Here is a 14069-nt window from a genome sequence, read left to right as displayed (position 1 = left end):
ATTGAAAGTTATGGCCGCTTCTGGTCCTTAACCTACATTTTTTCCCCACACAGAATTAGTATATAAAACGTGGTTAGTAGGAAAAATATATATAATATACAATGAAATTTTCCCGATCGCGTGGGTGGTTGGAAAACGATCTTTAATCCGCTATCGTATAATTGTATTTCTCGCTATTACAATATAAGAAAAATAACCGAAATGTTACCTTTCGAGAACATGGTTCCGTGTTTGAGAGAGATGTACAAGAACAGATTATACCTCCTTTTGTATTATCAAATGTAGGTCGGTTCTTTGAGAAAGATAAACCTATCAGATTATAAATAAAAATACACAGAGAGATTAAGTTCTAAGATATATGCAATATTTTCGTTTTTATTTTCGGTGTGGTTTTTGTTTGGAGGTTAATAGAAGCGCGTGGTACGTGTGGTGGTACTTCGTTGCCTCGAGAGTACGCCGTTTAAAAATGGGATCGACTGCTGCTGTTGTTTTTGCGTCGGTGATATGGTGATCAGGTTATGCTCTGGTTGGCTTTTTATTCTGAAATTAAATATTTTAAGGGGGGTTTGTTTTGACAATAATACTGTCTTGTTGAAAAGTTTGCGTACAGAATGATTGTGGAAAACTCGGGTCGTTAAAGGACAATGAGTTCAGTCTATTTGGGTAAATCTGCCTTTGTTCGCTTTTGTATCATGAACTGAATGCGGCCCTGGTTGAATGGGAATTCATCTTGGTGAAAGACTAATCAAAAGAGTTCAGAGCAGATTGAATCAGGGATATACAGAGTGTCCTGTATGTGCTAATGCGGCCTTTATCTCATCAACCGTCCGTCGTAGAGGTATAGTTTCAATTTAAAAAATGCTCAAATAAAGGCGTTCAACAATTAGCTTGTGCCAGATTTGAGAGTGAAAATACAGTGTGTAGCAAAATAAGAAATATCATTTTTTTTATACGGTCCCTGTCTTCTAACTTCCAATCAGAAATTTGTTGCCCTGTCTCTCCTTAGGTCAACATAACGAATTGAAAGTTTCTAAGTAATTCACTGAGACATTCGAATTCAGAAAACAGAGAAAAGTTGGGGAAGGATAGTTGTTTCTGTTAATTTCTACCGTTCTTTGTCATTTTCTCTGGTTTTTTGAATTCAAATATCTTAGTGACTTAATTAAAAGTCCACGGAATTTTTCCTGTTGGCCTCAGGAGGTACCAACAACAACTTTCTAATTCGAGGTTGGATGACGGGGGACCGTCTAATAATTTAGATTTTTCATTTTGTGACACACTGTACTTCCACTCTTAAAATTGGTATAGCGTTAATATTGAACGCCTTTTGAGCATTTCTTAAGATTGGAATCGTACCTCTACGATGGACAGTTGATGAGATAAAAGACCACATTGGCACTTACAGGGCACTCTGTATGGTAGAATAGTAATATAAGAGTATATAAATATATATATATTTATTTATTTATATATATATTACGTATACCTGAGATTAAATACAATTGTTCAGGGAAAATAAATTCATGAGCAATCAATCTCCGTTGATTCCATGATCATGTGACGAAGGGGGTTTTGGAGAGAGGCAAAAACGTCGAAGTTTTCGAACTGGATTTCCAAAATCTTGAAGCGTTTACATGAGATTCGAACGTGATTGAGGAGCGGGGAGATGGATCACGCGAAGGTGATCTGTTGAGCTGGGAATTTTCTGACTGGACAGCTGTCACAAGTGGAGTCCCCAAGGGCGTAGTGAGGGGGGGGGGGAGACTTGGAGGTCTGATCCCCCCGAAATGTGAGTAAATGACCGAAAAAAGGGGGAAAAGATGGCCAAATCTTGTTTTATCACTTTACACCCCCCCCCCCCCGAATGAAATTGCTGGCTACGACCCTGGGAGTCCCCTCAAGAAAGTATCCATGGTCCCAGCTTTTTTTTACTTTTTATTGGTAAAATCGATCAGGGTATTGACGGGATTGTTAGCAAATTCGCAGATGACGTGAAATTAATGGGTTATATAAGGAATCAAAGCGAGACAGGGCGTTGCTCCAGACCAACTTAAAATACGATTGCAGCTTAGGCAAATGAATGGAGCATGATGTTCGGCATTGACAAGCTCATGGTCGCTCATTTTGATTCAAACAACACATGTTTTCATCTTTTCGCTTTTCCGTGGCTTAATTCGTTCTAGCCTAGAGCAAGCCGTACAGTTGGGGGATACAATATCTTCAAAGAACATGAACTTGGTTGAGCGGGTGATGAGAAGAGCTACGCAGGTAGCTTGAGGCATCGAATAGCAAACTAGTCAATCGAAGCATGATTGGAAATAGAACCTTTTAAGTAGTCTGAACTTTAGCGTCGACGGAACCACGAGTTAGGAACCCCAACCAGGTTAAGGGGAGCCATTGGGTATAAATAGTCGAAAATGATCCTATAATTATTTGCTGAATTTTATTCTGAATCCTGTCTTTGATACACGACGGGCTTTGCAGTGTGGTTCGCGAAAAATTATCAGCAACGGCGGAAGAAACGAGTGCAAATGGCGGATTCAGAAGACAATCAGTGCAAGTCAATTTTCTGAAAATGACTTTCGTATTTCAAGCGCCTCTTCTTTGTTAAAGCTTTCAGTTGCCAAAGCATTCAAGTCGCTATCTTTAAATTGCAACATTTCATACAGCGCACCACCCAGGCTCTATCGAACATTTTCAATTTTAGCCATCGCCCCGGATTAGGGGGGCTGGGCGGTGTCGGGTGCTTTATTATGCATATAAAACACATTATTTAAAAAAAGATACACACACACAGATTTAAAATTTTCTATTATACAAAATTTGTGAGCTGTCATTGAGCTCTTATTATGTCTTTGTAGCTCTAGTGAGCCCTTTGTTGTTTTCTGTGGCCAGGCGCCAGATCCTCGACCACGTCTTCCCTCGTTGGCTTGTTTTTAAAATTGCAACAGCAGATAGCGCCACCACGTGCGAAAAAAAAAATCCTTCAAAACATCCTTTTATCTCATCTTTAATGTCTATTGACTTACACTGATTGGCTTCTAAGCTCTCCATATACCAGTTAAAAAAATTACTATGACAGAATGTACGAGTGAATGCGCATAGCGCCTGGTAAACAGGATTTCCAGCGATTTAAATAATTACCTTGATGATAATGGATCGAATTTGTGACCGGTTCAGAAAAGTGGTTCTCAGACTTTCGACACCTATGGATCCCTTGGGCCACAAATCATTAACGTGTGGCTCCCGCATCTGGACATTCATTCCTCCCCGTTTAACCGCTACTTCTTTACTCTAGTTCTCATGACTCACGGTTCTTTTTAACACATCCCCATTTATTTGCACAGTTCTCTTACACCACCCCCTTCCCAAATTTGTATTTTCCCTGAACAAATGCTATATATTCGTTTGTCTTTCACCATGGAAATCTTAAACGAATGACCCTACGCCCACTCGTCTTTACCTCTGGCACCACATTTGCTTTCACATCCCTTGCCATAATTGTCATACATCTGTTGCTCTTTATCCTAGCCCTCCTCATGTGCCCACGGTTCCCTTGCCTTACAATCCATTGATCTTTTACCTTATCCCTCACTCACCAAGTGGGCTCATTGTCCCTGAAGGACCTCACGGACTCAGTGGGTCCTTATAAGTAAATTACAAAACCAGCGTTTATTTGCGACTTCCTTTTCCTTTTCCCCAACTGGTCAGATAATGGTATGGTCAGTTGATGTGAGAGTCAGATAGACAGAAGTACGTCAGTATCGTAGGCTTTAACACGATTCTCTGGGAGCCGCGGTGCACACGTTGAGAATCACTTTGAGGAGTCTTTTAAACCAGTAGTCTTCAAGGTGTGCATCGTGGCTCCTACGGTATCGCGTCAAGCTAACGATAATGATTTAGTTCTGTATACAATCAGTTGGAACTGGAATCCATCTAACTATTACATAATAAACTCTTTGAATATAATTTTCTATCGCATTCTATTGTGCTGATTGCCGTTTCGATCAAAAACGGCTGAACATTGCCAAAATGAGCGGAAGCACCGAAAGCAACCAGCTTCCGGTCAGTCAATCAACTCCATTCATCCATGACACAAAGAGTCCAGGTGCTCAAAATATAAACACCACCCAGGTGACGGTAACCTAACAGAACAAAGAGCTTTTAACCGTTGATTAACCGTCCCCAATGCCACACCAAACAGTAAACTAAATCAACGCCGCTACGTACTATGTTTTAACACACGATAGGGTAACGTATTCCCATCAAAAGAAAGTGCAGTTATATATAATAGCACAGCAATTCCCGAAACACGCTGCTCAATGCATAAGCTTAAATGTGTTATTTTGTTTACGCAGCTGCCATAAAGGAAGCTCCAGGTGGAGGAAAAAGAGCAGTAAAAGGACCAGTGGAATGTTATGACCACCTGGTGATGTCGATTCTACGAATGATCATTCGTGAAGAGAAAAGAAGCGAATGGCGATAAGTTCAATGGCAAAAAAAAGAAGACAAGTAGAGGAAAAAAATAGAATTATAATAAAAAGGTCTAGGTCGATCGAACTCTGCATACGCACACGTACGTACCATAACGAAAAGCGGTTTTTCAAGATGGAGGAGGTGTTTCAAAGTGATGAACAGTTGCATTAACCCGACATAAAACCGTACATGAGCGACATCCTGTTCCTCTACCGCTGCTGCTGTTGATTCGCTCTCCTTCTCTTATTTGTTTTTATGTGTCACTAGTGTTATTGTATCACACACACACACAGTATACGCTTCCTTTTTTCCATCCGTCACAGTAATCAAGGAGTCACGCATCGGTGTTCACGTGCTTTTCACTGTCTCCGGGAGAAGAATCGTCTAATGTTGGCTAATCGTGGACGGGAAAAAAAAAAAATTACGCAGAGATCTTGTCAAAAAAAAAAAGGAAACACTGGGTCAGAAATTAGTTCTGCTGTTTCCACGCAAGAGGGCGTTAAGTGGATTTACGTCATAACGAGCAGCGGATTTTGCTTATTATGATTCATCGAGATGTTTTCCTCTCGAATACTGTAATTGGAAGAGGTTTTCTGAACGAGAGATATACGTGCAGTGAAAATCTGTTATAATGACATTGAGGATTATTCGAAATTTTGTAGAGGTTCTCGTTTACAAGACGTTTTTGGATAGAAAATATAATCAAGGTCGGAGGAACCGATGTGAAGGAATCATTCGGGAACTGGAAATTGTCAGTCGTCCTGTATGTACGGGACTAAATCACATTTTTCCAGCATGGCCCAGGTCTTTTGACTACCTGCTTATATCTCTTCATTGAGACAGAAAGCCAACTATGTTCTGGTTAGGAGGAAGACTAAGCCCGTACGTAGATAATTGTATATTAATTAATTATTCAGGGTTCTGAAATAGCCTGAACTCCTAGATTCCGCCGCCTACGATCCAGATAGTATGATATATTAAGCTGTTATTTGATTGCGATCAGTGTGAGAAAAAATCTGGAAAATTGGGATCGTAAATACGGGGCATTGCCCATTCTCGCTCAGAAAGCTGCCAGTTGTCTGGAAAACTGCCAATTAGTGTCTACAAATGAGAGAAACAAAGAAAAAGTTGAACATTGCGAATAATGTGAAATATTGATATTTATATATGTAGCCATGTTCGTTGCAACATAATTTATAAATTATCGTAATTATCTTCATTCTCTAGATGCAGTGAAGATTATAAGTTTTGTACGCTCTTTCTCATTGAAAAAACACAAAAAAGTCTGATAGGACGGTATGACGGGAATTTTTCGTATACGAACCGTGTCAATGAGCAAGTTGGTGCGTCAAATATGCAATCAAAACGTGAATTTCTTGAAAAAAAACGTCATTAAAACCGAAACAGAAGTTATACAAAAAAAATGGTCATTACATCCCAGAGATCGGTGCGTTCTTATCGACGTTATAACCAAAGTCCATCAACAGTATTGTCTGCGGGAATCAACACGAATTACCATTTATTGACGTTATAGATGATACAAATATAATACAAATATAATACAAATATAAATACAACGCCACAACAGGCAAAATGCCCAAATTGTTGCCCAGTTGTCATTTTATCCGAGTTTTACTGCACTGGTCTTATAACGCACCAGTAATCGATATTCCATATTCCTTGAGACTAATGACGTTCGAATAAAGTGTTGGCTCTTCCAATGTGATAGTCAACTGTGTAATTTGGCAGAGATCTAGAGAACCTAACAACAGAATCAATGATGACTAGCTTTTTAGTGAGTTGGAAACTGATCGTGAAGGTCCTTTCAGAAAAAGAGGAACGTTACTAGATCTTCTTGAAGTCATACTCGGTGGTGCAACCGGTACGATTGTTATCAAGGGCATCTCTGTAGATCACTGCTAGCTACGTCATCGTGGATTGTGTTTAGACGAAGTCTAACATCATACTATAGAAATGGTTCCATTTTTAAGGCAAAGGTTCTTAGTTCATAATCGTGAGTCACACGTAGGCTTGTTGTGTCCCTGAAGTAATGGGGGGGGGGCACGAATGAAAAGCCACGGTCAGTTTTCATAGAGTCAACCTGTGAAAGAAACATAGGGACAGGATACCGTCTCAAAAATGGAGGTCGACGGATGTCTAGCTCGGGAGTACGGAGATAAAATGGATAAAGGGTACTCAGAATTTCTTGGACTGTCCCAATTCCGGTTATAAATGTATTAATAAGTAGAAAGAGTGTCGCTCCTGGACGGTGAAGAGTCCTGGTCAAGAGCAGGGGAAGGCAAGAATAAAATATGTTCTGAAGGGGGGGGGGGTTGAGAAATAAGTTACGAAACATTGAAGTAGCGTTTCTCAAAGTGTGGTCCGCAGACCAGAAGTGGCCCACGAGTGGTCCGAAGACAGATTTAAGGGATTAAATTTAATTCTCATTAAATTGGAAAAGGTATAAATAAATGAAGACCCACATGTATTGCAAGTTAGTTCAAAATTTCTTTTTTAAGAAATTCATTGTGACCTTAATTCTCTAAGCCATATAGTGATAAAGCCTTGCTCCGTGGACTAAATGTGGCCCGGACAGTTATCTAATGTGGCCTGCCCCCCTCAAACCTGATTTTGTAAAAATGAACTAAGCGGCACATTTACAGATCCTTAGGTGACCCATGGCACAATTCCAGAGAATTTTAGGTGTCACGTGGCACATTTTTCAGATCACTCAAGTAGTAGGCCTGTGGCAATATCACTTAAGTGACCCGCGACACAGTTCCAGAACACTTAAGCGATCCGTGGCACACTTAGAAATCCCTTGAGTGACAGTTGGCACAGTTCGAGAGTACTTAAGCGGCCCACACACATTTCTAGATTACTTGAAGGATCCACGAAACATAATAACTATAGTGACTCTCTAGGAGACTTATCAATATGAAGATTGTTAGTTCAGGTGCCGACATGGGCAGGCCACGGTTCAGGATGCCTTTAAGAATATTTCATATTTTTATAAAGGGTGGTTGATGACGTAAGCATCATCCAAAACCCCCTCCCCGTCGTCATCAAATGTCAGCAAATCGGAACCCCCCCCCCATCCTGACGTAATACTTAATACTTGAATGATCCCTTAGGCCTAAAAAGAGTTGATAAAAGCTGCCCTGAGAGCACCTCTCCTTCAGAACTTCCGACACAACCTCGTCGGACCACACAAAGCAACTTCGAGTTTGGTTTTGTATAGTATTTTTTTGAAACATAAAGTGATCTTCACCTTCCATTTTTTCTCCCCTTACGCAGCTTCTGTTTATTTCTTCCTGCTGCTTGCAGCGCAGCAGGGGCAGTGCATCTCTCTCTGCCTACCCTAATTCTATTCTACTTCAAGAGCATTTTAGTTTCTTCTCAACCTTAAGATTCTGATTTCCCATATTTCCTCAGAGATAATTGGAAGTAAATTGCACGAGCGATGAACCGTGGTTCTGTTAGTTTTGTATGATCACCCGCAGTCCAGATTGATATTCCGTGGGCATTTGATTGCACAACAAGGAAGAAAGCTCTCTTGTCGAATTTTTAATCGAGAAACCAGTGCCTACAACCCCACGAAGACTTGTGTCAGGAAGATTTGGTGGACTAAAACCCAGTGATGCACTCACTTCTTGGATATCCATCACATAAATTTCAAAATTTTCCAAGTTTGACACTGCTATCTGAGTCGCTGACTGAGATGGATGGATCTCAGGGTATGTCTGCTTATTAGCTCTCTATGCTTCCCTTATAAGTGCTTCAACACTATCGTATTTCGAGCCTAGACATCATCAGTAAAATATTGGAACGAGTAAAAAAACTTTTCGGGACATACATGGTGTCCTGAGATGAGCTGAAAGTTTCAGGGAAGAAAAAAACCGGACTTTGTTTGAAAATAAACAGTTCTGGGCAACAGATATGTCGGGCAGGCCACAGAATTTAAACTGTCATACTTCGGTACAAAATATCACCGGAAGATGGCGCTGTTAACATTTATTCAGCCGCTTTCCACTGTTAAAAATCATTAGTAATTGTTCAGTCAGATTAATGTCTTTTGTACTGAATCGAACTATGCGATGCAGCGATCAGATCAATCCACCTGCAGATTGATCCAGTCACTATCAATCAAAGAAAAGTGTCAATGAAAATCCCTGAAGAGAAGCTGATCAAATTTTATCAAGAACTATTCGCGATTATCTGATTTATAAGCTAAGATTTATTTACTTCTTTCATCATTTTTCGATCCTAAATTATACACTTGTTTACTGGCGATGTGCATAATGACATCTGTCCATGTATATATATCTTGTTCAAGCAAAATAAATGAGTAGGCTCCCGGAGCAGGGCCGTAACTAGGGGGCAGGGGGAAACTGCTCCGGGCGGTAGTTTTAAGTGGGAACAAAGAACACCATTACAAAATTGTTTAATTTTAAAGTTGTGGGGGGGGGGGGTGACAAAAATCCTAGTTAATGCCCTGCCCCGGAGGCACCCGAGTCCCCTAGGACAGTGTTTCTCAACCTCCGGGCCGCGGCCCAGTACCTGGCCCTAACACTAGTCACACCGGGCCGTGAGTGATTCGCGGTTCCATTTTCCCATTAATTTCTCGTTAGTTGTGTGTGACCGGGCCTTTTACTTACGCAAAAGAGATTTACCGGGCCGCGAGCTTCCGAAGGTTGAGAACCACAGCCCTAGGGCAATGTACTTACATCACCGAGCGTAACAAAGCCTGGGTGTCTCTTGGTTCCTATCACAGTCTCAAAACGTTCGCATGGTACTTAACAAATAGAAAATTCGAAGATCAGCGTGTGATCAATCGTTTTTTCATAATGCAGTTAAATCCCGTTATAACGAACTCCAAGAGACCGACACTTCGCTGCAACGAAATTTCATTATAAAGAATTTCCCGATACTTGCATTGTTCCTATGTAAACATATCTCGGGATTTTAAAAGTGTTCGTTAAAACGGGATTCGACTGATTATAGAAACTATTCATGGATAGAATTAAAATGCATTTCTTTTCTTTAATTATAGTGATTTGTAGAACTACTACTATTAAACCAGACACACACCTCGTCCATATTCCACTGCGGAACTTAGAGATTTTCAGAACACGGAACAATTTTTGTTTTTATTTATTGATGTATTCATGAAACTTATGAAACCAAACGAAACTTCAAATAAATCTATGCATCAACAGATGGCAGCACAACACCAAATGTTTCTATCGATTCTTTCTTCAGATCGTGTAATGGATTCTTTCATTTCTTACAGGCCAGTTGAACGACATAAACCTGCCATCATCGTATGTGGTCAAATACTTGGGCTGCAGGAACGCACGTGGACTCTGGGGAATCAAGCACACCAGGCATCCCGTCGACGAAATGGTGGCTGCCGCAAGAGCCTTGCAACCCGGGACCACGCTGCCATACCTGCGCTTGGAAGTGTCTCAAAAAGGCGTAAACGTGATGGAGATGCCACAGAACCTCAACAAAAACTTCCGCTCGGGACTCTATCCGATCGAGAACATATCCTACGGGGTCCAGGACCTGGTTTACACCAGGGTGTTCGCCATGATCGTGGTCCTCGACGGCGGGAACGTCTTGGAGAAGCACCCGTTCGTTTGCCACGCGTTCGTCTGCGACAGCAGGCACAGTGCCAGGTCCCTAACGCTGACCCTGGCCAGGTCGTTCCAAGATTACAGCAGGACTGTCAAAACGCTGCCGCAGCCGAGGAAATTCGCCATCGACCTCAGGACTAAAGAAGAGATCCAAGCCGATCTCGAAAATTCGACAGAGTCCCAGGCTTGACGGACGTTTATGTCAGAATTCAACGAGCTGTTGCTTGTTTGAATGAGATACTGCAGAAAAAATATAGTGTTTTTTCCCACCCACCCGTGTAACATAGAAAAGTCGCCATGAATGCAACACTTCACTGCCAAAATTCGAATTGAGTAACTCCTGATGGTTCTCGAACTCATAACACGTGCCTTCGACACGAATTTGTCTTGAATAATGTGTAGATATTTAGCTTGAGGGGTTAATAGAAACGCTTTGAATACTCAATGTAGATTTCCCACAATGTAGAGTAACTTTGAAAATGAAGGGGCGAATATAGCAATAATTTGAGGTGTAATCAAGTCAAGCGTTTTCGAATTTCTGTACATATGTGTACTGTAATATGGTTATTACAGAAATTCAGGCTAGTATTTTGTTTTTGAATTTTGCCATCTATGAGTTCAAATTCCAATACTACGGAAATAAAGTACATGTTCCAAATCCTGCTTTTTCTTCTTTTCAGTTCCGAAGTTTATTTTTTTACGAATAAACCATTGAATGATACACAATCGACCCCCCCCCCATGGGTGGCTCAGACACCGCTCTAACAAGGGTGTCAAATTCGGGTTGAAAGAGCAAAGAAAATAACTATGTCGACCGAAAAAAATGTGGTCAGGGGTGCCGAAAATAAGTCCCACACGGGTAGTGGGTTTTTTCTTCTCGAGACAACCCTGCCCCCCCCCTCCATTATTATTCACGGATCAGCGGCGTCACAAGTGTTTTAGACCTGTGGGTGCTCAACTTTGGTATTACGTAGGATATTTCCATTTTTGAATTAATATTTGGGGTGCTCTGCGCATATAAACAGAACCTTCTAGAGATAGAAGGCCTCCGTACGCTGCTTGTGACGTCAGTAAGTAGTCCATTTTCCCGCAGAATAATCGGGGAAAATGTATCATCGTTGCGCGGAAAAGAAATGATCGGGCTCAGAATTGGCGATTTCTATGCCCCACATCCAATCACTATGCGGTATTTGTGAGGCAATCAGGAAGATTCTACGGCAAAATAAGAAGAAACGAAATAGGATGCTGGGTTTGAAAATGTGGCAAACTTGTTAGGTAGTCTGAGTGACGTTTATGGCAATCCTTGCGGAGGCATTCCATCTAGGAGGTGCTGGTATAGCACTCCCGGCTACAACGCCACCGCCAAGGATGGACGTCGACTTCTCGTTAAAACGTACCTTATATTGGAAAATTGATGCATCAAAAGTTTGAATTTAAAAAAGCTTCTTAAGAGAATTCATTGTTTGAACCGAATAAAATAATTATACACAGTCACGCACGGCTCAGTATAACGACAATTCTTTATTACGACCATCACGATAAGTCTCAATTTTAATGCTATTCATTTCATGCTATTTTTGATCCAATGTAACAGCTTACAAAGACCTATTCAATGCAACTTTCGATCTTGCTGCACTTTTTTATGCTTAAAGACATGTGCAAATACGTGTTTTTAGTACGAAAAAAAATTATGTTCGGCATGATGCTTGATTGTGGAGAATTCAGCACATTAGTGTGTGCATGTACAGTAATTAATTATAACACATATATTATGGAGTAGGGTGTAATGTGTTTAATCCTATTTTTTTAAGTAGAATAAAGGCTCCTTTCGGGGAACCAATATCTCCCAATATAACGTCCGTCTTGTTCAAGTGGGTCGTTATAGAACGAACGTTGACTATATTATTCATTTTGCCAGATTGAATAAGTAGTTTGAATGAAAATTTATCCGGTAAAGATATAATAGAAAAATTGTAATAATTAATTGCATGCGTGAACGTCTAAGGGTATGGTGTTGCGCTTATTTCAGGCATACAACCATGTTAACCATGTTCAATAAAAAAAAACAAGAAAGTGCTGATTCTCAGCATGAAAACATCGCCCTCCTTTCGGTATACTGTCCCCTTATCTGTATCAAAGTGATTCATTATGTATGGCTGTTTGGAGGATATGTCCTCAAGTCATGGTTCCCACAAGAGCTCCAGCGCCGGGACAGTTACCATCATTTTTTCATGCTATGAAAAACAAAAGGGACCAGTGAAAAGTTTCGCTTGGGGACCAGATCTCAGCCTAGGGGGTCCTGCTCCAGGATTTGGGGAGGGGGGCATGCCTCAAGTCATTAGGCCGTTCAAAATTTTAAAAAATTTCATAATTCTTCCTCGCTCTGGACTCTGGAAAATGCAGGTGTCAGTCATGCAAAAGCAGGGCCTTAACTGGGGAATCAGACGGGACTGGTGCCTCGTGCACCGGAACCAGTCGGGGCGCAAACTTCACCCTTCAACCCCTTTTTCAACATTACAAGTAGGGTCGCCACCACCACCATACCAACCGCGACGCCTGCTCTGTTCACCTAAGATAGCGTTTCTCAACCTATGGTCTGCGGACCAGAGTATTGGTGGTCCGCAGGCAGACTCAGCAATTTAATTCTCACTGATTGAAAAAGTATTCAACCGTTGTAATTGATATTAGTAATATACATATGGGACTCAAATAAAAATTTTACCTTCATACTTCGGTTCACCATACATCATCGAGGGAAACTGCTATCGTAAATACGGAATATTGCTAAATTTTTCCAAAAAATGCAAAGTGCTAATTAATTCGGAAATTGCTGAAGAGGAGGGGAAATAAAGGGCTGTGACGAATCGCAATAAAGAAAAATGTATTTCGCGAAAAAAGTATTCTAATGATGACCACATTTCATTGAAAAAAATACGGCAAACTATGATCTTAAATAGGGTAAAATACGGGACATTACCAATTGCCGTTTTCACAATCACCAATTTTTGTTAAAATTGCAGAAAAATGTTGAACCTGACAAATACAGTATATGTGGAATATATTTTTTTTCTTTTGCCATAATTATCATAATATACTTTATTTATATACTGTTTATGAAAACACTGTGTGTATTGACGGTTATAGTAAATATTGTAAATTCAAATAAGCATCTTTGGAAAAACGGGACAAATGTATGAAAAAAATCGGAACAAACAAAATTACAGCAAGGACACAACTCTGGTCTCAGACATTTTACTGGTCTTTGGGTTCAGAAACGCTGCCCTAGAGAGGAGATATAATCTGGTTCGTCTCATGAGACATGGGCAAGAAAGAGAAGATATTCATCGTAATCATTATTTTCGATTGTTATTATGATTTCCGGAGTATCGCAGAAGGTAAAATTGAAGAATGAAAATTGAATACAAAGAACTTGGCAGCGGTGGGATCCGAACCCACGCCTCAGAGAGACTGGTGCCTAAAACCAGCGCCTTAGACCACTCGGTCACGCTACCACCGAGACTGGTGACGAAATGCAAGTTTGCCACGGCTGATCAGGTATCCGGTTGTGGCCCCCGTGCAACAGAAAACACACACCCATCCAATCATATCTTTGGATATGATCATCTATCATCCAATCTACAAACAGATTTCACCGAATTATCCAGCAGATCAGATCTGAGTTTGGACGTTGTAATGGATTGAATCATTTGCTATTCATCGTTTTGCCGGTCTTTATAATGCAACAGTCGTAATAACGTAGGGTCGTTATAACGAGCGTTGACTGCAATATCGTATTAAACAAATCATTGCTCTACTCAGTGATCAAAGCCGCTTGAAAGGTCTTAATGCAGCCTCTTAAAAGACTCTTAATGCAGCTTTGTCAGTGATGGAACCCAAGGTTTCTAGAATATATGTGGAATATATATTCTAGAATATACATATATGGATGGAACC

General features: G+C 40.7%; 1 protein-coding gene and 1 non-coding gene across 2 annotated transcripts in view; one reads left to right on the top strand and one right to left on the bottom strand.

Moving 5' to 3' along the window:
• LOC149084712 (low density lipoprotein receptor adapter protein 1-B) overlaps positions 1 to 10773 on the top strand; it is a 40513-nt gene extending 29740 nt beyond the window's left edge. Inside the window, exon 2 of the mRNA XM_089235135.1 lies at positions 9770 to 10773. Within this exon, the coding sequence (XP_089091261.1) occupies positions 9770 to 10305 (536 nt within the window). The 3' untranslated portion in view covers positions 10306 to 10773. The remainder of the gene's footprint in view (positions 1 to 9769) is intronic.
• Positions 10774 to 13546: 2773 nt separating this feature from the next.
• On the bottom strand, positions 13547 to 13627 carry TRNAL-UAG (transfer RNA leucine (anticodon UAG)). Its single transcript has one exon. It is a non-coding gene; the product is annotated as a tRNA-Leu (tRNA).
• Between the last annotated feature and the right edge of the window lie 442 nt (positions 13628 to 14069).

This window comes from Pholcus phalangioides, unplaced genomic scaffold, assembly GCF_987345545.1.
Source record: "Pholcus phalangioides strain wild (caught in Gottingen) unplaced genomic scaffold, Ppha-v1.0 ptg000008l_1, whole genome shotgun sequence".
NCBI lineage: Eukaryota > Metazoa > Arthropoda > Arachnida > Araneae > Pholcidae > Pholcus > Pholcus phalangioides.
This window is presented reverse-complemented; position numbering and strand designations above follow the sequence as displayed.